Here is a 25,580-nt window from a genome sequence, read left to right on the forward strand (position 1 = left end):
CGCGATCTCCTCCAACCTAAAAAAACCGTGGTATAATCATCAGCTAAAACGCTTGTCTAACAAAAAGAAGCGTCTCTTCAAATCGGCTAAACTTAGTAATAGCAAGGCTCGTTGGTCAGCTTACAAACAGAGCGCTGACGAATACGTGCAGGCCTTAAAAGTTGCCAAAGATAGTTTTCTAGCCAATACCTTACCTACGATGTTGAAGACTAACCCTAAAAAATTTTGGCGTGTGATCAATCCCCAAGACAACGATGTAATAGTACTTAACGATCTTAACGGTGACGCTGTACCGACCGACCAATGCTCCAACATACTGAATGATGTTTTCTCAAAAAATTTTTCTTTACCCGCCACCGCCACTGCTCCCCTTGTGCAACCATATGACCACGACGATATGTTTCCTGTCATTTTCAGTTACGATGGTGTCGCAAGCGCTATTAAGTCACTAAAACCGTCCTCGGCACCGGGTAGCGATCAAATAAATGTCAAGTTCCTCCAAAGTACTGTCTGTTATTCATCCATAATACTAACGAAAATTTTTCAACAGTCTCTCAACGACGGTGTTCTCCCATCTGAGTGGAAAGTCGGGAAGGTAGTTCCAATCCATAAATCAGGTAATAAGCACTCTCCTTTAAACTACAGACCCATTTCTCTCACTAGTATACCATGCAAAATATTAGAACACATTTTGGCTTCTCACCTCGCAAACTTTTTAGAGTCGCACTCATTTTTCAATAATTCGCAGCATGGTTTTCGCAAATCATATTCTTGCGAAACTCAATTAACACTTTTCGTACATAAACTAAACACCATTCTTGACAACAGCTCCTTAGCCGACTGTATTTTCCTCGATTTTTCTAAAGCTTTTGACAAGGTGTGTCACAAACTGCTCATTTATAAATTACGACTACTTAAACTTGATTCCTGCCTTGTAACCTGGATTGAAAACTTCCTTACTAACCGCTCACAATTTGTCTCAGCTAATGGAACTAATTCCGAAGAATGTGCGGTACATTCTGGAGTACCACAGGGCTCCGTCCTTGGTCCGCTTCTTTTTCTAATCTATATTAACGATTTGCCATCTTGCGTCTCCTCATATGTTCATCTGTTTGCCGATGATTGTGTAATTTTTCGTGAAATAACTGGACCTAACGACGTCGCTCTTCTTCAATCTGACCTTACTGCTGTCCTTAACTGGTGTAACACATGGCTCATGGAATTAAACAGTAAAAAATGTAAATTCATGCGTGTGTCAAGAAAAATCACTAGTTTACCTGTTTACAACTTAGATAACACACAATTAGACAGTGTCACCTCATACAAGTACCTCGGAGTTCATATCAGTAACAACCTAACATGGCATACTCATATTAACTATGTTGTTTGTAACGCTAATCGCATGCTCGGATATCTTCGCCGTAACTTCATAAAATCACCTTCTTCTGTCAAACTAATGCTGTATAAAACACTCGTTCGCACTAAACTCGAATATGCCGCATTGGTTTGGGATCCATATCACAATAACTTGGTGCATTCATTAGAAATGGTACAAAATAACTCTGTTCGCTTTATAACTTCTAATTACAATCGAAACGCGAGTATCACACTAATGAAATCTAACCTTAAATTACCTTCACTTGCTTCTCGTCGTACAATGCTCCGCTTAACCCTTTTTCACAAACTTTACCACCATTCATACTTACGTGATTTGCTAATACTTTCGCCGCATTATGTTTCTCACCGTTTGAATCATGCTCATAAGGTTGGCATCCCATCGTCTAAAACTGAATCATTTCGACAATCATACCTACCGCGCACATCAAATGATTGGAATTGCCTTCCCGCATCGCTTGTAACAATTTCAGATCATGACACATTTGTGACTGTATTAGCCAATTCTTTTAATACCTTGTAGTTGTTTTCATCTCATATGCCATATTTGTATCTCTATAAATAAGAACATTACACTGTCACCTGTTGTATTGAATTGTGAGAACGATTGTTGTATATTGAGAAACATTCCTCTTATTTTTTACCAGAATGTATCCTTCTATTTTCTATTTTCCTCTTTGCCATTTTGATATTTGATATTTTTGTATTTTTTTGCCTATCATAATCTGTTGTTTAATCAGGAACATTGTTTTGCCTCTTTGTACTTACAAACTTGTTCGTTATTATTTTTACCACTCCCCTCTGTAATGTCTGTTGACCCTGAGGGTAAAATAAATAAATAAATAAATAAACAGTGAATGGGTCTGTTATAACCGGAGAGAATTACCAAGTCACAAACATGGTCTTATTTTTAACGGGGGACCAAAAAAAATGCGATTTTTGGAAAATCGCATTTTCAGTTTCTGTAGCCCAATTTCTACCTCATTCCAAAATATCTTCATTGAAAACTACGTAGAAGTAATATAACAAATTTTTTGCGTCTGTCGACTTGGCGAAAATTGCGGAAATAGCAGGGGAAAAAAAACTGCGTTTTTCAATATTACAGCTCGGCAACGGCGCAACCGGGCGCCATTTCGGGCTCGTCGTAAAGGGCATTTCTCCGTGTTCAAGTTCTCCGTTTCAGGTAGCTCCTCCATTCAGTAACAAGCGTACAAAAAACACATGTTTGAAGTTCAATTCAAGGCCTTCTGCCGTGATGCTCACTTCGGGATCATCGTTTGCTGCTTGTGCGTCGCGAGGTCGTGGCTGTGCGCTAGTTGGCAACGCATTCGCTAGTTGCGCTAGTTGGCAACGCGTTCGCACTCATTCTGTGTTCACGGGTCGACGATAATTTAGAACGCTTTAGTTTAGCAGCTGCAAGCGGATGCTCAATCATCAGATTACGATAGCGCGCCGCACTCGTCGCGAACATTGCAGACGTGCGACCCGCTTTTAGAAGTTCTTCTTATCAGTACTTCGGAGCTTATGACGAATTAAGACCACTGCGGGAGAACTCTTTGTGCTCGCAGTCGAGCATGACGTACTTTGAAACATCGGGCACCGCGGCCACACACGCCGCAACCGAGCTTTCTACTCGATGTCGTGGCTAGACCTAACTCCGCTCACGGTGCCGATGTACGAGACAAATCGGAACTTTGCGGGCAAGAACATCGCGCTAGCGGACATGCGAAAGCGAAAAAGCCGCAATGTCCTTCGTCGCAAGCAACGAATCGCATCGCCCGCTGGCTCCTCAGAACCACGGATGAGCATTTTGCGCATCGGCAGCGGACCCCCGGCTACCCCGGCCAAGCTTGCCGCGCCGCGACCGCTCGGAGAAGCAACACCAAGGACGCTGCGCGCCGATTTTTTGTCGCTACAGCTAGCATAGCTGATCATTGACAGACCGGAGATCGGTGGCCTTCGTTCTTAAGGTTGCGGTCCCACTCCAGTGGCAAGCGCTCGACATTATAGTCGTTGTTTACTCATGTGTGAAACTTTGTTAGCGCGCACAAAAGACGAGGACACAGAAAGAAGGTACAAACGAGCGCTTACTCACAAGTGATTTATTTTTTGAAAGGGACTAAACATATACGCACAAATGATCATCACAAAGCATGCGCGGAGCAAGTCATGAGGCATATTAGCAGAATACAGCAAGTTAACCACAGTTCAAAAAATGAAGTCATACCAACTTGCGCAGCTACCGGTTTTACTGCAATTCGTGGTTTACTGGCTCACTGTGCTTGCTCTGCTCAATGAATGAATATGAGTTGTATAGCATTAGAAAGTTTACGTTATCTGCTTTCTAATGACAGCTACTATTGTTGCCTAGTCTGGAGCATGATTTCATGGCAATGAAAACAGTGTGAGCAAAAAACAGCGTTTTTGCTGTACAAGCCTCCGTTGTACTGCCAGTGCAGCAAAACTGTTCAACATAACAAAATGAAATTTGCTGAGCCTTTTAATGAAGCATTATGCAAGGTTTCTATGAAGAGATATTGCCAGTAAAGCAATTAGAAATTGATGCATGCTCCAATAAAAATAGGCAAAACAATGAAAGTTTATGAGTAAATAACCTTTTTTTCTGTTTTGTGCAGAACAACAATATTGAATGGGTTTCCAGGCTACAATGTACTTTATGTGTACGCGAAGTTGTTTTGTGTTCTGATTAACAGTTCTTGAATTATTACTACTTCAATTCGGCAATTTATGGCTCTTTTTGGTCAGGCATTACCGACGATTGTCAATTGTGGTTGTGGTACTTGCTATCTAATTTTACAAGAAAGCAATCAACACTACATGATAATCTTACGATGTGAACTCCTACGATACAGGCATCAGAACGTATGTGGTTCTAGTGTTGGCTCCGCTTTTATAGCAATCTAATAAACATTACATTTGTATTCCTATTATTCAGCAAGCTATTGGCCTCGAGGCCCACCACTGGAAACGCCGGCGCCACCGTCGGCGTGACGTACTTGGCAGGATCACGTGGTCTCCGCGGCCGCGTCGGCTGCTTGTGGCGCACTGCCGCGTGCTTTGAAAACGAGTTTCAAGTCCCACATGCGCTGCGGTCTGTTCAAAATCGGAAGTTTTCTCTCATTTTCTACTCAATTGAAACTATTTTAATAGAGTGGCTGCCTCCGAAGGCGACGAACGTGGGGCTCTACCGCTCGGTGCCGCAGCGCCGCGCTTACGCAAAGGAGCCCAGTGTCAGCCTGCACTGGTAACCGCGGGACAAGAAACAGCGTGAAGCATGGGCTGTAGAGCTAAGAACCGGCAAGTAGCCATCCGCTACGAGTCTTGTGTGCAACAAACACTTCCGCGACGAAGACTTTTGTTACTGCGTCGGGCCTGTGATGTTCGGTGAGTAGCAGACAGCGCGCGCTTCCCGCCGGCAAATGATGCTTATCTGCCACAGGATGGTAAAAGCGCTACATTTTACCACGTGCGATGCCATCTCAGAACCCTCCAATGCGACCTCTTGATCGTCGGCTCCGTGCTCAGCGTCCACAAAATCGGCTGCAGATGCACAAGTCATTGTTTAGATACGTTGAATTAAAAAACGCACAGGGTCCCTTATGCATTCGTTAAAGATGACTAGAAGGCGAAAGCCATCTTCTTCTTGTCAGTCGATGTACTGATTCTCCCGCGTTACTGTATTTTCTTTCTTTTCCTAGGCGTCGCATGCTACTACATGCTCGGTCTCGTAGACTGGTTCTCCTTCCACCAGCAATCTCGAAGTGGTGAAGCTTTGGTCTATGAATTTGTTGATCACAGAGAGCGGCAAGTTCACTGGAATGCAAACGGGACAATAATGAGGAGCATTAAAAAAAGGCGTCGCATTTGCTCACGTTTTGTGTGAGCACCAAACGAAACGAATGCGCTGAATAAAGAAACAGAAGCAGCGGCATTTGCCCGCTGAGAAGACCGATCAACACGCAGTGCGAGACAACTTGTCAAATGACATTGAAACGTACCCGAATTTAGACCGAAAGAGAAAAAAAAAACACTGAATCGTCGGGACGGCAGATCACAAAGTTGTCATGCGCACCGAAGTCGCAGTTGTAAGGAAATAGTTTTTGAACTGCTCTGATAGCGTCCGCCCAACAGTAGTTGTTTGTTTGCTCACAAATTCTCATATTTTGCGGCCTAAAGTTCACAGCGCGGTGCCAAAACGCGCTCGTAGCAAAAGCGAAACCAGCAGTACGAACATACATGCAGACGCTCATACATGTAGAGGCACCGTCAGTCGTCGCGAACCCGTGTGATCGCTGGCTTGAGGCTTCTTTCTGTTATGCTCCGTTTGGTTATACAGGAAGTCTACTCTGACGAGATATTTCACATAGTTTGCACTCAGCGAGTGACTACCTTTCACGTAAGAAGCCGGTTCAGGGGTCTGCAACGCGGTTACAGCGTGAAGCGGGTGCTCGGTTTTCTGCAAAGAGACAGCGACTGTAGAGTATCTTGTGCTTTCAGTTCGTCGAAAATGATTATTTTGACAATAAAGAACACAGTTCATTTCGAAAGTACTTACAGAAATGCCCCGGAGGGCTTCCGCGAGGTGTTTTTGTAGAGCGCCGACAGCAAAACCTATGGGGAGCGCGCCGGCGGCATCCTGCCTAGCACGCAATCGAGGCGCGTCCGATAGAGGGCGACTCCGTAACTCCTCGAGGCCAATATTGAACCATTGCTTGACTCCAGAGGGATACATTAACGAAAGTTACGTATGATATTCACATCACCGCACCGTAAAGTGCACTTAGTCCGCCAGAACGACACAGTGTCCTCTTCATTTTTTACGAGGCTTGGCGATGGCCTCATGCTGACCAAGGATGATGCCAGATTGATTGACAGCCGCTTAGTAGACTAGGCTACGTAGGCCACATATGCCCACATAGTCTACGAATACGACAAGCGCCATCCACTGATGTTGATCTACGTGGCACTATCCAGGCCTACCAGCCTCGACGGCCTATACCTCACCAACGCGAAGGGTGACTTCAGGTTTCGACATGTCACCGGCTCTTCGACAGAGAATTTGTCGACGAAATGACCAAGGCATCCACGAATTCCAACAGCTGTATTATGCCTCATACTTAACTACACATGGACCCCTCATCACCGTGATCACGACAGGATCTGATAACAAGTAATGACTGGCTGCTGGTGCTCACTGATCACGGTGTTGATGACCTTGTTCAATAACTGTCAAGAACCTCTTCCACAAATACACACGGGTTCGTGAAACGTGCGTGCGTTCTTCATCATAAGGGACAAGTATCAGCACTGGCTTGCCGCTTCTGGTGTTGGTAATACCCATGTTGCCGTTGGCAGCATTACCCAACTGTAAAGAACTGGTTATAGAGCACATATGCGGCTCTTCAACAAAAAGGAGTGCTTATAAAATTTATACAAATCTCTAGCGTCATTTTGTAAGGTTTCGCTCAGTAAAAAAGAATAACACCACAGTCACCTTCCTGCCGCATGCTTCGCATAACATCAACTCTCACGGTACGTGGGGTCTGCCGAATTTTTAATTTGTGTGTGTGTGTGGGGGGGGGGGGGGGATGCAAGGAGGGTTGCATTTCTGAGGCCTGCACATTTTTAAGTGGTCATGTTAAAATTTGCACATGTAAATTAGTTTGCATGTTCACCTGCATTCCCATACAGCAGTTTTCTGCACAAGTACAGCAACAAGGATACCAAGTGGGCAGACGTTGGGCAAAGAAGAATCAGTGGAAGGTGATAGACACACTTGCAAAGCAGCACTACTGAGGTTGGACGCTGCATGAGATATCCTGCACCTTTGTTACTCTAACTGTGAACAGTCTCATGCCAGCAATAAAGTAAATATGTTGATGTATGCGCTGCTTCGGCACTGACACATAAATGTAGCCTGCAGGTGGACCAAATATTGCTGCAAGGCTCTTGTTAACTGTTTAAGGACAGAAACATTTAAAAGCACTGGCAAAATATCCAGGATTTCTTTTAGATTTTAGTGTTTCTGTTTTGCATACAGAGGTTCCTTCATAAAAGGGAACATATGTGAGTGTGTGCCCCGTGCTCTGCTGCAACTGCCTTGAGTGCCAACAGTTGGCTGAAAACAAAAAACTTCTACTTGAGGCATCGGCTCTCGGCAGCACAACATGTAGCCAAGCATGGCCTCACCCCTACCCAGCAGCTCCCATTTGTTTATCAGGCTGCAGCTTCTGGCCACGGGTTGATCACATGATAATGAAACTCCTCCTGTCTACTTGTCGGCACCACGAGTGGCCCGCAACATGGCTAGAGCCACTTGCTGGCGTGTTCCCTTTGATAAAAGAACCCGCCCTAAGCAAGACAATGTGAAAAAAAATTCGGCAGATCCCACGTACCGTGGGAGTCGATGTTATGCGAAGCATGCGGCGGGTAGGTGACTGTGGCGTAACTTTTTTACTGAGCGACACGTTACAAAATGACGCTAAAGATTTGTATGAATTTTATACGCACACATATATATGTTGAAGAGTCGCATATGTGTTATATAACCGGTTGTTTACGGTTGGGTAACGCTGCCAATGGCAACGTGCGTATTACCAACACCAGAAGCGGTAAGCTAATATGTAGTGCTTATACGTGTCCCGAGAACGCATGCACGTTTTACGAACCCGTGTGCATGTGTGCAAGAAGTTCTTGACAGTTCTTGAACAAGGGCGTCATCGCCGTGATCAGTGAGCACCAGCAGCTGGTCATGACTTGTTATAGGATCCGGTCGTCATCGGGGTGACGAGGGGTCCATGTGTAGTGAAGTATGTGGTATAGTAGAGCTCTTGGAATTCGTGGATGCCTCGATCATTTCATCGACAAATTGTCTGTCGACAGAGCCGGCGACATGTCCGAAGCTGAAGCCACCCTTCGTGTTGGTGAGGTACAGGCTGTCGAGGCTGGTAGGCCTACGTAGACCAACTTCAGTGGATGGTGTTTGTCGTATTCGTAGATTACCTGAGCGTTAGTGTCCTACGTAGCCTAGTCTACAAAGCGGCTGTTAATCAATCTGGCATCATCCTCGGTCAGCATGAGGCCATCGCCCAGCCTCGTTAGAACTAAAGAGGCCACTGCGTCGTTCTGGTGGACGAAGTGCACTTTACGGTGCGGTGATGTGGATATCATATGTTAACTTTCGTTAATGTATTCCTCCGGGGTCAAGCAATGCTTCAATATAGCTTGCTGAATCATAGAATACAAACGTAAAGTTTATTAGACTGCTATAAAAGCGGAGCCAACACTGGAACTACAGACGTTAATCTGATGTAACGCCTGTATCGTAGGAGTACACATCGTAGGAGTATCGAGTAGTGTTTATTGCTGCCTTGTAAAATTAGATAGCCAGCACCACAACCACAATTGACTGTCACCGGTATTACGCCTGCGTAAGCTGTTTTTCCAAACCAGTTTATAGACCTGGCGTGACTCAGTGGTAGAATACCTGATTGCCACGCAGAATGCTTGGGTTCGATTCCTGCTGCGATCTTAATTTTCATTCTTTCCATTCGTTGAGTCAACGCTGCCGATGTTGGTTTTCCTTAACGCTCTAGAATGTGAGTTACCAACGTTCTCGCCGTTCCTAGGTATATATAAACTGTCAATCACCTGTGGCGCATACCCATACACCGCGGCCGGTGGTAAACGGTTATGTGCCACATGTGTCTAGTGGAAAGGGTTTGACGACGTACGCGACAGGATTTTAAAGTTATTCATGTCATGACCCGACAGTCATTCGTCAAATCCTCTTACCCTCCCATGTAAATTTTGGTCTACACGAAGTTAAGGAGGCGATTATGAGAGCACCCAGACGTAGGCGGCTAGATAGATAGATAAGATAGATAGATACGTAGATAGAAATGCTCAAAGTGCCAGAGGTTCGCTAAGAAATGTTTCGCATTTAAAATTTAGTCTGAAAAGTGAAGTTTATTTTTTTTAATTATGCACCAAAAATTGTGGGCCACACGGCACACATGAGCTTCACTGCATGCTTTCGCTTTTCTATCAAACACATTCCAACATGAAATACAATATGCGCTAGAATTATAGAGCTATTGTAGATAATTATAGAGAATTATTCAGCAATTACGACAACAAAAGTACACGGTCGCCCCATTAGAGATACCATTTTAAAATTGTTGGTTGGCAGCTGAAGCTTCTTTCTTTAGCAGGCTCTTCACCGCATCTGATGGTATTTAAACATGCATAGAATACATGCACGCTATCTGGAAGAAGCGCAGACGAACACGGGTGCTCAGTTTCGTCTCCAGGTCAGTGCAAAGAACGAGAGAGCCGCACGAGCTGGCCTTGTCATTTGTATTTCTTGCAAGTATATTATGCACGACGAACTGAGCTGACCAACTGTGTTGATAGGGCTAGAGCAATGCCTAGTGGGATCACGCGATTTCATGAATAAAATATTCAGACCACAACACTATGAATGCAAAAAAATCTTGCCACTTAGTTCCCATTCTGCTCATGACAAGTAGACTTCGTAGACGGAATGTTTTAATGCTTGTCATTAATTTTTACAGAGCTCTTGGGAACACCACATGTGACAGACTGCCACTTACCTAGCACTACTTGAATATGCTCATTTAGACGTTTTATTTGGCTGAAACTACTCCATTGATCAGGATTTTGCAGTGGCAACCCTACTTGGAAAAACCGCTCAGTTCTCTCTTACCCAGCAGTACTTATCATTAAATTTCTTTAGTGAAGCTACCATGTTTACAATTGTATGTTTACAACTGTTCACCTCAGATTTGTTTTTGACTGTGCTATATTTCTTAAGCTGTTCCATTTAATGGATAGCTTCCAGAATTTAAGATGTGATTGTATAGTGGCACTCAATACGAATTGCAACACGGTGGCCATGGTTTCAGAGAGTTTGTGTAATAAAAGTGATTTATTTTCAATTGATCAGCATTGAAGTCATTTTTGTTGTCATTTCACTTTATTTGTTTCCCTTAATTACACTAAATGATAAAGCACAAGAAGAAAACCCATTTGTGGCACGACATATGCAAGCAGGAGGAGAATGCAATCAGAAAGGCCACAACTTTCACCTACTAATAACGAATGCTCTAAACTTTCCAGTGATGTGACATTTTGTTTGTGCTGTTCACGTAGAAAGTAAATGTTTGCTTTTCAAACAATTATGGAATTCCATCCCGAGAGCTTCGCGTCTCAAAGGGCACACTTGAGCCATCACTTCAAGGACACTTGCACGATGTAGCGTTTAGAACATTTTGCTTCCAGTTGGCCATTCAGACCCTGTCTAGGAGCCACAGGGGAAGCTCTGTCAAATAACCACGTGACGTGCAACCTCACTTTGAAATTCATACAACTTTTGACTCGATTAGCTAAAGCATTCTTCTACAGAGCATGAGATCAAGTCATCGGATCATGGCCACGGTAGCTGCGTTGCAGTGAACATTAAACTTGGGTTGTAGCGCAATTAAACATTCACAGGCAATCAAAATTAACCTGCAGTGTTACACTATGGTATGCTTCATAATCAAAGTGGTTTTGACAGGTAAGGTGGCAGAACACTGCCATCGAAGAACAGCAGTATCTATTACACTGTGGAACACAGAAACAAAAAAACAAATGCAATGTCCATGGGGTGAGGGCCACACATTGCACCATCAGCTAATTGCAAGAGACTTCCATGACAGCCTGCACCAAACTTTTATGTCAACGGTAACTGTTGCACTTGTATGTGCAGCTTTACGCACCGTTATAGTAAAACCCAAAGTTTGCGATGTGTGCTATCCTATTTCCTGGATGGGAAAGCAGTGACATGCTGCACTGTCTCATAATGAAGCTGTTTTTCATGCATCTGCTGGTCGTTCAGGGTCGACTAATCTTGCAACAGAGGGGGTTGCGCCACAAAGATTCGCGTTCCCTTTAAACGCACATGGAGCTGTTCTGAAGTGCATCAATGCACAGGTTTCGATAACAGCATGAGAAGGACACAACCAGGGGCGTAGCCCCCCCCCTCCCCCCAAAAAATATTTCTGGCTACGCCCCTGGTGACAACAGTGGCATAATGACTGCAGCTTGACAGGACAGTGGTACTATGAAAATAGCATGCAAATCAACCACCAGCTATCGTAAGAATTGGTTGTTGTAAAAAAGCTAGCATGATAAACACTGACTGCATCTACATTTAGAATGCTATTCACATGCTTGGCTAGTCATCATAAATACCCTCTGTATAAGGTTGCCGTATTGGCAGCTACGTTATGATTATTTTTCGGAGTTCATTGTTTGGGAGGAAATTCGGCATTTATCGGACATTATTTCATGCAAATCTCCAATTCGAAATTCGGTGTTAAATTTTGCATTGTATGTTGTTGCTATGTGTTATTAATTTTATTTGCAATGAAAATGCGTTGCACTGTTGCTGATAATCCTGTTCCTCCATGCTATATTTTTTCTCACTTCCTGTTCATTTACCCTGTTAATAAGGCACTGCTGTTCTCTCGCCAAAGTGTACTGCAGGGGGGGGGGGCACAATGTCAGCGCCATACATTGACATAATTGGGGGTGGGGCGCTGCGACAAACCTTCGTGCCCCCTGAAGGGGAACCCTGCGCACGCCTATGAGTCAAGCTGCTTCTCAGCTTTTTTTTTTCCCAGCCTTCATCTTCTTGATGAAAAATAAAGGACCTATTATATTATCATTCTCATTACTCCGAAATCTTAGATGAAATGATATCTAAACACGAAAACATGCGAACACATGAAGTCTATTTTAGTTTTCTGAAAGGTTTGAATGCACAAACACATATACAGCTTGTATTCACAAACACCTACATACAAACACCTAAGCTTATTGTAATAGACGCAAGCATATTTTACAAGGCTGCTGCCGCTGATGGAGGTGCGCTCCTTTCGATTGGTAATTCTCAGCTTTGAAAATGCTGTTTTAAAATCGGGAGTTTATCGGATAAATTTGAATTGTCAAAAATTTTACCGGCGAGTGTTTATCGCAATAAGAGCAGCTCTAGGGGCTAAGGTTGGTTGTAGTACATCTTGGGGGTATTCGTGCTTTTTTAATGTACAGGAACTGACTGAATACACCACAAACACAGAGCGCAGACTAACAACTGTTTTATTTCCAGATTTTTCCGCCACATATACATATACACAAAGAATGGCATTGAAACAACCTGAGGCAAGATACAAAAACTCACTGGGCATGCGCATGATAAAAGTTAGGTTGTTTTTATAAAATGAATTTCTTTTGAGGAAAGATTATTGGATGGTGCGCTGATACAATCGTCGGTATATGCCTGTGTCATCATATAAGATTCCGTTATTACTCATGCCATTTTATCATGAACCTGTGACAAAATTGCGGTTTTTTCCAAAAGTGGCGCACTTTTGCACCGTGGTACATGTGTTGCCAGATTGGCCAGGTGTGTGATTAGCTGAGAATTATTTCGATGCTCTCTTAATGGTGTATTCAGTCAGTTCCTGTACTTTAAAAAAGCGTGATTACCCCCAAGTGTTTATCGGATTTTTTCAGATTTATCCGAAAACACGGAGCCCTAGTTATGATGGAGCAAAGGCAAAATGCATAAATGGACATTACTTGCATTGCAGTGCCTGTTAGAAACCCCTAGGTAGTCACAATTAATAAAGATGTTTCCTCATAATAAAGCAGTTTTGGCATGTCAAATGTTGAAGTTTGAATTTTTGTTTAAACGCCATAGATGAGCTCAGCCAAAATTTTTCTTTTGTGCATATGCTTCTTCTATGTCACATTGTGCATCCTTGCTGTGATACTTAAACAAGCCATTCTATTTTTTGGTGGGTGTCAAGTGCGTTCCAGCAGGTGCTCTGCCACAACAATTTTTGGAGGGTTGAGAGAAAAATGATCGGTGTAGAGGGACGGAATAGCAGCTTCATCCGCCACGGTGGAAGAGTGGTTATAGTGCTCGGCTGCTGAACCGAATGTCGCCGGTTTGAAACCAGCCGTGGCCATCGCTTTTCGATGGAGGCAGAATGCTAGAGGACCAGGTACTGTGCAACGTCAATGCATGTGAAAGAACGCCAGGTGGTTGAAATGTGCAGAGCCTTCAACTACGGCGTGCCTCATAATCATATCATGGTTTTGGCATGTAAAACCCTAAATATTATTAGAATACCAGCTTCATGGATAAAAGAACAAACACAAGTAAATGACATGTTAGTCAAAATAAACAAAAGGAAGTGAAGTTGGACTAGGCACGTTAAATGTAGGGCAGACAGTTGATGGACAATCAGAATAATGTACTGATGTACGCAGCCTGGAATTTACAATAAATTCTCAAAATCAGCTAAAAATCCCTTCCTCTTCTGTCGACAAATTATGCTATTTACTCAAGATCGCTACGTCATTGACTCAAGTTTCACGCCATTGGCCGATTTGACCATGGCGGGCTCGGTAGTTACTGCGGTCGCCGCGGGAGGTCGCCACGTGCCCGCAGACGTGTGTGAGCGCAAAGCTGCGCATTCTAAGAAAAAAAAAAGTGCGGTCACGAGGAGCACGTGACGTACCTTCTTCCCCCGTACCACTTTTCCCTGCTTAGCTCCCAGTGCTTTCGTCGGGATGAGCAAAGAGAGGAAGCAATTACAGCGTGCGACAAATCTTTGCAACTCCACTCGTACTGGACGGATTCCAAAAATTCTTGCGGCGGTCAATTCGTGAGGCAATTAGCTCCTTTAGTAAAGCCATTCCATGGCTACTTGCAAAAGTGTTGCAGGACCCCTTTAAAGGAGCACTGACACAAAATTTCGAAGGCGAGATAATGAGTGAAACAGCTGTATGTGGAGCCGTACACAACGTCTACGAAACATCAAGGGCCAATATAGCCTAGAACATATCTAAAATCAATTTTAAAGTGCATGCCGTGCGACTGAGCGAGATGCGAGTGCCTCGTGGCGCTGACATCAACGCGGTGGATATGTAAACAAACCTACGTCACGAGTTTGTGTTGGCTGGTTGCTGGTTGTGCCCTTGTGCTTGTGCTACCTGCCGTTTCTTCCTGCGTGCCTGCGGCTTTGCGTGTGCTGGTTGTGCTCCCTTCCGCTGTTCGCTCGTCGTGCGATTTGGCAGATGTTATGGCCCGCTTACACTAGCGGCAAGCCTGCCGCAGCGCGTGGTGCCGCAGAACGTCGGCCGTCGCCGCACGCGCAAGAGCTGTCCAACGTGGACGCCAAGCTTCGCCGCCGAGGCATTCGCGCCTCCAAAAAACATGGCCGCACTGCCAAAAGCAGTTGTCGTCCACTTCGAATCTATCAAGTGGCCGCCGTGCGCTCTGTAGCGTGTAAGCTCTGAACTGATGCTTCCATTTGCTTTAGATTCATGTCCTTAAGCTTCGACAGCAATGTATTCGTCCCGATTCTGCGCCGTTTTTGAGAGCCATAGTCAAATAATCAATGCTGTAGGCTTAGCGAGTCGAGATAGGCGCTTCCGAATGCTCGGAGGACATAGATTACGCATTTGTTAGTTGTTTCTAATCCTCCATAGCTGGCGCCACTTGACCTGGCGCCAGCTTGGGCCCACTTTATTTGGTTTTACGCGATGCTTTTTTTAATGCCGGACAGACTAAAATGCTGACTGCTCGAACCATGCGTGGCAACGACACGTACGACGTCCGCACTTCTAGCGTGAAAAACGCGGATCAAAAAACAAGCAGCTCGAAGCGTCCCACGTCAGACGAACTAGTGTAGCAGACGAACTGTCAGTGCGGCACCCGCCACACCTGCTCTCGCGCCGCCTACGTCACAATTTTGCGTGGTCACGTGGCCAGCTGTGTTTACCCGTCCTCCGGAAGTAGTGCTGCCTAGCTCGGTGCTCTTTGAAACCGAAACTGCGACTGGGCGCTCTAAAAACGTCGATAAAGAAATAACCATCGCACACTCGCGCAAACGAGGTTTGCAGCCGTGATAACTGGATCATAAGTTATCTATTGCAACAAAAAAAAAACAAGGTGCAAAATTTTTGTGTCAGTGCTCCTTTAATGACCAGTAGTTATCTTGCCTACACACTACATGCCCTGCCTATGCCCATTTCTTCTTCTTGAATTTGACTAAAATGTCCTTAAAGAGGTATCGACACCTTTTTTTTTCAAAGGCAAGTTTACTCTGCCATACAAATCTCCTGTATGCAGAGACGACTCTGAGCAAGTGCGAAGCTCAGCAAATGCTGATATTTCGTTAGTGCTTGTCAGTGGGCTAGTTGGTTTGGAAGCATGGTGATGAAACAGCACTAAGAGATGCGGACGGAAGGGGCACACACACGAGCGCTTACTCACAACTGGTTTTCATTAGCATCAGTGCATCATATATATAAGAGGCAGACAAAAAAGAAGAGAAAAAATTTCAACAATCCGGTACATCGGTCTTTCGCTCGTTACAAACAGTCAACAGCTAGCGACACATATCAAGAAACAGTTTTTCGGTCAGTGCGAGTGACGCCATGCTTACACATGTGCCTCCCTTATTACCTATGTGAGCAGCTTCAATGATCAGTCTTGTCATCATGTCCGATGAACGGCTGAGCACATGCGTATCTTGAAAGCGTGGAACGCATGCACAATCTCGGCAACGTGTGCCTAAATGACCGGAAACAACTGTGTCAACGTTATAACCCCCTTTATAAGAGGCAGTTGGCATAAGAGACACCAGTGTGCCTGCATTGAATGTACCCTGCTTATAAGAGACACCTTATATAACAGACAAGAATTGCTCCCTCTTATAAAGGGGTTCAATTGTAGTGCTATTAAGTCTTTCGCTCAACATCTCCCAGTTTGCCCGATGCATGACAAGGGAATAGAATAAGCTACATTGCGCGTGCATACCACAAAATGGTGGTACATTTCCCTCTTCATTTACGCGTCCACATAGACCTTGCAGTCACTCCGATGCAAGTAGGGTACAACCGCTGCATTTTTTGGTTTCTCTGGACGCATCATTTCACTGCTTGCTCCGACCTTGTAATGTCTGCTTGCTCTGACCTTGTAACCTTGACAAAGTCAATATACGCTGAGTTGCCTAAGAAAGTCCGCAAGCTTTCCTTTTTGGTACGGATATTGCCCGTTTTTGGCCCATAGTAACTTTTCCTGAGTGACGTGCAGTCATGGGCACGTTACCAGTAAAAAGTAACAGTGTTACAGTTACAGATACCTAAGCCAAAAAAGTAACTGTTACAGTTACAGAGTTTCCAAACGTAACCTGTTACAGTTAGTTACTGCAAAAAAAGTAACATCATTACAGACCAAATGATAGGAATTATTTATAACGTGTGAAGGCATGCAGGTAGTCAAAATTGCACGTGGTAATAATGTAGACGACGGAAACCTAAAAGGGGGCCCGACACAAGCAATCGTTTGTATGCCTCATACTTGAAGTGGAAAACGTGGTGGAACGACGGCAGTAAGAAGCTCATGCGAAGAGCAACGGGGAGTGCATCATTGTGTCTGTTCCGTATGTTTTAAGATTTGTCAGACTCTGTTCAGAGAGCTTTGCGTCAGCTGGGCATACAAACTGTTTTTAAGCACCATTATTATACCTTGGGACATATGTTCACGAAATCCAAAGACCGCCCACCTGCGGACGATCATGGCCATGTCATCTGTACATGACGCAGCACTATTGAGGCGGGGATTCCGACGCATTGGCAGGAAAGGATTAACGAGGCCTAGAGAACACAAGCGGTTAAAGCAACCCATTCAACGCGTTTAAGGTGGAGCTTGTTGAACACCGCTGGACGACAGGGCATAGCTTTGACCTAAACAATGCGACGACGCTGGTTTGTGAACGAAAGTGGAGGGAAAGAGAACTTCTGGAATCGTGGTTCACTTGCCGCAGCACATTTGACCTCGGCACAATTTTTTTTCTTTTTTGTTGCCAGTGTATACCAAGGATGCCACCTGCATAGGAGGTGAAACGTCTGTCATTTTTTTAATAATTGCTGTGTTAAGTTGGAGTAAATCTTTTACAATCACTTCCAAAGACGTTTTAAAAAATCACTTCGCTAGTTCACGGTATTTCTGGCTCTTAGCCATTTCGCGTTCGGCTGCTTTCTAGCCGCATGTAAAACACGATTTGCTCGGAGCTTCAGACAAAAGAGACTATAAATTAGGCGTCCTAATGCTTCACCTGTGCACCAAGAACAGAGCTAGATGCTCAAGTGACAAAGACGATGTATATGCGGGAAAAAAAAAAAACGGACGTGAACTTAGCAGCTGTTCAGTTGCAACACGATTGATTTACGACATGTTGCGTTAATGACCGACCTCTGACCTCGGTCTTCTGCAGCAAAGATAATCCTCTTAGTGACCCCCCTCTCCTAAACTGCGAGGGGTGCAATATTCAGGAAAGCTGAGGGGTCGAGAGGATATGGTAAAGAAGAACGTTAGAAAAAGTGAAAGGCCTTTAACGAGTGCTGCTGTTGGATAATTTTTTATAAAGTAGAAGTAACTGTAATGGTATTTGCTGTTACAGTTAGTGAAAAAAGTAACAGTGTTACAGTTACAAGTTCCTCTAACATAAAAGTAACCAGTTACAGTTACAAGTTACTGAAAAAAGTAACTAGTTTGCGGGAACACATTACTAGTTACTGCCCAAGACTGTTGATGTGCAGCTGAAGATGTCCCTTCAAACAATCGCGGTCACAAGCCTTTGGCACACGAAAAATACATGACGCAGCACTATTGAGAGTGTAAAATAACCTTCCTTTGTCGTGCGCTTTCATACAGAAAATGGCACATCACAATTTGCACTCCACTGGGAACAGATACAACACATACAGGTCCTATGCGAACCAATGCACAACTGACCACAAGATGTGCTCGGTTGCCATTGTGTGATGGAGATGTCAATGCATTCGACCCCACTGACGGGAGTGCTAGCCCTGCAAACGTGGTCTCAGTTTCGTACTGAATTCTAATGCACAGGCAATTTTTGTTCCCATAGTCCCTTTCGTTTGCCTCTCTGTCAACAGCAGATGCGAGAGCGGGCACCAAGCTTTTGTGTACTTGGTTCTCCCATGTACTCCAGCTAGGGAATCAAAGAAGTACTTGTTGCTGGGGTTCATCGTAATGAGGGAAAAAAAAACTCCTAAAACATCGAAGAACCTGGAGAGAATACAAACGGACGCAATGGCTCCCAGTAGTATCTTTGCTGATAGAGCCCCTTACAGGCTGGTGGTGGGGGAGATACCGGCTTTATCCGATGACCTCTCTTTTACGCTTATCTGGCTCCCACCCGTGGCATTGTGATTTGCTTCGAGTCTTTGTGTCAGGATTTTTTTTTCTTTTTTTGCTTTCTCTCGTTGATCTGAATGCCCCACCAAGACTGCAATGTTCATTGTGCAGAATCACCAACATTTCCAGTCACTGCAAAAGTTAATCTAACAGAAGAGTACCTCTTAGGTGGTTCATCTTAGGCGGATTTTATTTGCAATGAGTCAATGGGAAACCAAACAAACGTTTCCACGATGTTCGGCATAACTGAGAATTCGTCTTAATGGGAGTTGACTGTACGTGGTTTTCTACAGACATGAAGTTATGAAAAGTTATTACTTTGTTATACTGAGAATTTCATTGCATTAAAGTTGGTTATATTGAGGCTTAACAGTATATTACTAAACTAATAAAAAAATCAGACGGATTTGACGGCCACCCAGTTTTAGCTACATTTTTTGCTAGAGGAAGGTATGAAAGCATCATGGCTGGCAGCACAGTTAAAGTGAACTCGCATACCATTTGAACATATTGGGAGAGTGCCTCGTTCTGAAAAATAGCAGAGACCAAGTTTTCACTGCAAGTGCACAGGCACACACCTTGTTTTGCCAGCACAGACAGCAAGAGACTTCTCGTCGAAACTCAGTGAAGGGTTGAAAGAAGAGTCTTCCTGGTGCACGCATTGCATGTGAGGGGACCCAATGCAGAACATTTGACAAAGCTAAGCTAAAGCTTGAAGACGGTGTCACTGGTCCTACCTGCTGTCCCTCGAGCTGGACAAACTCGGGCTGGATGGTGGTGGAGTGGATGCCTTCGTTGTGGAAGAACTCCTTGACGCGCTCGGCGATTTGCATGTAGTCTTGGAGGTTCTTGCAGCGGATGTGGGCTGAAGCAATGATGCGCTCACCGGCCAGCTGCCACACGTGGAACTCGTGCACAGCCAGCACCCCTTCCACCTCCTGCAGCAGCTTCTTCTGAAGCGAGTCAATCTGGATGTGCGTCGGCACAGTCTGCAGCAGGATCAGCGCAGAGTCCACCACTGCACACAGGCACAGCACCACTCGTCTACAAAATGCCAGGGTGTCTCGTGCGACTCCATTGCGGCAATACTGCCCAATCCTCACTCTGTCATTAGCACACTCATAATGAAAAGCAGCCCTTGCCAGTGTTTCTTGTGCTGCTTGGAATTTTCGGTCAACATAAATTGGTACCAACTTGCCCAACTGTCACTATTTCTGAGCACAAAAAGAACATGTAGTAGCACCCGAAGATTGAAAAAAATGCCACTTGTGAATTCCTATCTATTTGTTGGGGGAAAAACTTCTCAGCATAGCTATTGATAACAATGCAGGTGGTTGAAAAGTTTCCCTTGGCCCGGTTAGGGCTGACCGTGCAATTGTGTTTCAGTAGTTTCATTATTCTGCACAGTCAAACCCACATACATCGAACCCACGTATAATGAATTATTGCATATATTGAACAGTTGTAAAATCCCCTTGAATATATTTTTGACGTATAAAATATTTGATATATCCTATGTATAGAACTCTTTTTTGATCCCCTTCTGATTCAATATAGCCGGGTTTGACTGTAGTGCTCAGCTGGCTTTATCCCTAGTGAGAGACAATGCTGTATCCATGCAATCTCATAAGGTCAGTTTCTGGCTGTGCTCTTGTGAAACATGCTGCTGTGAAATGATGGCATATCATTTATCACACGCTACATCACAACTTATCACTCGCATAATATCAGCATATTTCAACAATACTACCGTCCTTTCTGCACATGCATTAGCAAAAGTGAATGCGAAAGGCAAATTTACGAAAATAGAGATCATGGGTCATTCTTGCCACAATACAAACTTTCTATGGTAGCACAAATTCTACAGTGGTTACAGTAGGATCTCGATGATACAAATTTGTCAGCGCACACAAAATATATGTATCATCCGTAATTAGTATGAGCCCCAACCAGCTAAGCTGAACATGGCAGGCGCAATGCTAAAGAGACAGCGGAGCTGATGGGCACCTTCTTAAGTTTTGCCAATTTTCTCTCTCTCTTTTTCGCTTGCTTCCTCACCATCTCTCCCCTTGCTACATTATACTACACAAGGCTACGCAATGCCTGGATAGCCGAGTTTAGGACTCTTGCCTTCAGATCGAGGGTACACGGGTTCGTCGCAAACATTTTTTTCGACAATAATTCCTCTCTTTCTGTACAGTAGAACCCCGCTGTTACGTTCCTCACTGCTGCGTTTTCCCGGCTGTTACGTCGTTTTCCGCCGGTCCCGACATAGCTCCCATAGGATACAATGTATTGGGAACCCCGCTGTTACGTCGTAACTGTCGGACTGTTCCCGTATGATACGTCGCGAAGTGCGCTCAGAGCCGACCGAGTGACTACCAAAGAGAGCGGCCATGGTGCATTTTCACGCAGCTTGGCCTCGTTTGACTGCAATATTAGCCGCATGAGTGGCGCAAGCAACAGAATCTTTCAATTGATGCAAACAAAAGCATGGCCTTCGAGATTCAAATTGCAAACATGGCGTCTATGACGTAACTGCTCGCGAAAGCAAGGCCTTCGAGATTGGCATTTACTATTGACAAAAGCATAGCCTTTGAGATTTGTATTGCAGAAACATGGCGTGTATGACGTAATTGCTTGCGAAAGCAAGGCCTTCGAGATTGGCATTCACTTCTGCCATCGCGTTGGCGTAGACTCATCATCATCGTTATTTGTCGGAGAACGGGAGGAGTTCGAGCTGGTTGGAGCTCGCATGGTCGTGCGTGCGGTTCGCGGTCGGACTCGCCGCGCCGGTCGTGATTGCGTGTGCTTAGTTCTTTCATGCCTACAGCTGTTGGTGTTAAAAAAATCACATACGTTGATTACATTTCTGTGGATGAGGCCGTCCTAAGCTCCGCGTTTCTATCCATCGACTAGATCGCGGCTGAGCGCGCCAATTTTCGTGCTGCTCGTAAGAATTGAAATAAAATTCTGTACCACTAAATATTTTGCCGTTTTTCCTGTTTTTCGGCTCTTACGTTTCCCGTCTCTTACGTTTATTTCCTACGGTCCCTTCAAAAACGTATCAGCGGGGTTCTACTGTACTCGTTCTCTCACCCATGAGGGTTACGACAGGCACGTGTTGTGGGAGCGAAGCAGCAGCTGAAAAGGATGAAGCGAGCGCGTACCGGTTCATGACCATGATAATTACCGTTCGCACTGCCCAGCGCAACGAAAAGCTTACACAGATGCGCTCTTAAAACGCTTCAGCTGACAGCCACGCCAGGCAAAAGAGGGCAACACTTGCCCTCGGCAAGCCAAGAGAATCAGTGTTTTGCCTGTGCTGCGCACTTCCTCGGGTTGCACGGTTGTGGAGCTGCATTAACCCTTTCACCCTTGGCGTGAAATGAAAGACAGTCCTCGCACGTGAAAACAAAACTGAACGTGATCATTTTTGACACCTTCAGACACAACAAAAATCAGGCCACATGCTTGTGTAGATACAGTAGAACCCCGCTGATACGTTTTTGAAGGGACCGTAGGAAATAAACGTAAGAGACGGGAAACGTAAGAGCCGAAAAACAGGAAAAACGGCAAAATATTTAGTGGTACAGAATTTTATTTCAATTCTTACGAGCAGCACGAAAATTGGCGCGCTCAGCCGCGATCTCGTCGATGGATAGAAACGCGGAGCTTAGGACGGCCTTATCCACAGAAATGTAATCAACGTATGTGATTTTTTTAACACCAACAGCTGTAGGCATGAAAGAACTAAGCACACGCAATCACGACCGGCGCGGCGAGTCCGACCGCGAACCGAACGCACGACCATGCGAGCTCCAACCAGCTCGAACTCCTCCCGTTCTCCGACAAATAACGATGATGATGAGTCTACGCCAACGCGATGGCAGAAGTGAATGCCAATCTCGAAGGCCTTGCTTTCGCAAGCAATTACGTCATACACGCCATGTCTGTGCAATGCAAATCTCAGAGGCTATGCTTTTGTCAATAGTAAATGCCAATCTCGAAGGCCTTGCTTTCGCGAGCAGTTACGTCATAGACGCCATCTTTGCAATTTGAATCTCGAAGGCCATGCTTTTGTTTGCATCAATTGAAAGATTCTGTTGCTTGCGCCTCTCATGCGGCTAATATTACGGTCAAACGAGGCCAAGCTGCGTGAAAATGCACCATGGCCGCTCTCTTTGGTAGTCACTCGGTCGGCACCGGGCGCACTTCGCGACGTATCATACGGGAACGGTCCGACAGTTACGACGTAACAGCGGGGTTCCCAGTACATTGTATACTATGGGAGCTATGCCGGGACCGGCGGAAAACGACGTAACAGCCGGGAAAACGCAGCAGTGAGGAACGTAACAGCGGGGGGTTCTACTGTATTTCATTGTCGTCGTTTAGTGTAACTCTGCACATTTTTAAAATCTCTCGGACCTCCCCAACTACACCATTCCAAAGAGCTGCAACCTGGCATACCACTGAAACCGATCGTACCGGCCAAGGGCCCGTGCTTCACACCTTGATGCACAATCTAGGAGGTGCTCGTGCACCGACACGAATGGCGCTACTTTAGTCATTTTTCAGGGGCCTTAAACAAGTCCCTTGATGGAGCTGACACAGTGCATGCACAAAGCACGTACTAGTAGAAGGATCAGAAGAAAACTTTGTTTCGGTGCCAGACCGCAGCGGATCTAGAGCTGGAGACAAAGGTCATTGCCGTCGGGGGGTGCAGCATCCATATCAGTGCTGTCAAGACGGTTGTGACGCGGATAATGCTCGAGCCCATCTTTTGGCTTTCTGCCATGTGGAACTTAATTACGTGTAAACACACGTGTAAATAAATGGCATTTTTACTGTGCACCGCTTGAAATTGCGTTTGTTTCACGGTACAGGCGCCTTCTTATACTTTGGCCATTCCATGCACTTCTTTTTTTTTTCGATTTTCAGTAGTTAAAAGTGGGGGGTTCGACCTATATTCCGGTTTCTACGGTAGATGCAAGTGCATACTATTTAGTAAAAAGAAGGAGTGCAAATTGGAATACAAAACATTGCTCGCCCTCTTCTCTCGTTTTCATTCCTTTTCTTTACAGAATGTGCAAACAGTCTCTGCAGTGTTTTGAAAAGTACATCTAAAAGTGGGGAACAATTCCATACGTGTAGAACTACACGGCATGGAAGAGGAAACAGATTTAATTAAGGTCAATGCATTGAAAATATGAAACTTACACAAAGGAGATGTAGACTTCATGATGAGGCACACCATGACGAGGCTGCAGAAAGAGAGCATTACTTGAGCAAGAATGAGAAAATTTTCCCGATAAGCAAGGTCAATTGCTCTGTCCTACTCATAAAAGTATAATGAAAACTAGGGGTGTGCGAATATTCGAAATTTCGAGTATTTTTCAAATAGTGTTTGCTATTCGATTCGCACTTGAATTTTACTATTAGAACAATTCGAACTTTCCAAAGACAAATACAGTCAACATCCGACTGAAAGTGACCCCTTCAGATTTTCAATATGCTTCACCTCATTACACTCTCGTATTGCGGCAAAGCTGCCTTTCAAGCTCCGTTGCGGTCGAACTTAGCCGAGACGCAACGTCCGACTGGAACTGGCCCCGAGATTTTCAATATTCTTCACCTCACTCAACCCCGGTATTGCGGCAAAGCTGCCTTTGAAGCTGCGCTACGGCTGAACTTAGCCAAGACACTGTCAACGTCTGATTGAAAGTGGTCCTTAGATTTTCAATATGCTTCACCTCAACAGACCCCCGTATTGCGGTAAAACTACCTTTCAAGCTGCGCCACTGTCGCAAATGTATTAACTCAAGAAAGCGCTGGTTCCAACATGGAGATGAAAGATGTAGCAGAGGTGGGGGCTCAATTAATGCTGTTTTGGACCTAACATTTGGGCAGGCAGTCCGAAAAATCGGACACCTAAGCTTTTTAGTATCCAAAATTTCAGATGTTCTTGTATATCGACGTCTACGAGGCAGATTTGGAACTCCGGACTTGAAGGGAGCACACCCTTGTGCGCCACATCAGTTGGGCTTCCACAGAAGTTGAAAGAGAAAGAGAGGCTGAGGAAATGGCATCTTTGCCCATCACGTGTAAAGTGTTGTCGGCAACACTTTGGTTGCACCAAATCATGTACATAAATAGAATTCGGCCCCTACATTGCCTCATTTTTGATAAGACAAATATGAAACACCACCCCGCCAGTGTTTCATCAACCTAGCGAAAAGAAACACTTTCATGTTGCTATCTCATAAGAATATGCTTAGGAATCCGCTCCAACTTTTTTTTTCTGCAATTTCGTTTCCAAGTATTAGAAAAATATTTGAGAAATATTCGATTCAATTCGCACTCACACTTCAATATTTGAATTCGCTTCCCACACAAAATTTTGCTATTCACACAGCTCTAATGAAAACGGAAGCGAAACGTTTGTGATGAAGCAATGAAAACATTCTATAGCCAGCCAATGGTAATCCTTCAAAGAAAAGAAAGTGTTTACTGAAAAGCAAGAAAGGGGTGGCAACATGCAGAGCCTACACAAATTGCTTGCACTCGATACGGCAAGAGCACACATTGTTGAAAAACAAGTTGTGGGTTGCAGAAGTAGTCTTCACATATTGTGGACAGTGCACATTTAGTATTGCCTTGTGCAAACCATCTGATGGCCTTTATGGCCCAAAGTGCTCAGCCCACAGGAGCCATTTGTCATCAATACCACTGTTCTACATGAAGCTGGTCGGTTCTGACTACGTCGCAGCACAGCTACTTAGCAAGCTCATGTTTACTGGTATTGAAATTGCTCCTAAAGCTGCTGGCCTTACTCCGTATAACACTATCACTTGTTGCA

The 25,580-nt window shown here is 44.7% G+C and overlaps 1 protein-coding gene across 1 annotated transcript in view; it reads right to left on the bottom strand.

The window, feature by feature from the left end:
- The window catches only part of LOC119384144 (zinc transporter 1), a 73,668-nt gene that overhangs the window by 4,728 nt on the left and 43,360 nt on the right, over positions 1-25,580 (bottom strand). Inside the window, exons 5-6 of the mRNA XM_037652437.2 lie at positions 23,942-23,985; positions 19,459-19,739 (exon numbers count right to left, since the gene is read on the bottom strand). Coding sequence (XP_037508365.1) covers positions 19,459-19,739; positions 23,942-23,985 — 325 coding nt within the window. The remainder of the gene's footprint in view (positions 1-19,458; positions 19,740-23,941; positions 23,986-25,580) is intronic.

Source organism: Rhipicephalus sanguineus, chromosome 2, assembly GCF_013339695.2.
Source record: "Rhipicephalus sanguineus isolate Rsan-2018 chromosome 2, BIME_Rsan_1.4, whole genome shotgun sequence".
NCBI classification, from domain to species: domain Eukaryota; kingdom Metazoa; phylum Arthropoda; class Arachnida; order Ixodida; family Ixodidae; genus Rhipicephalus; species Rhipicephalus sanguineus.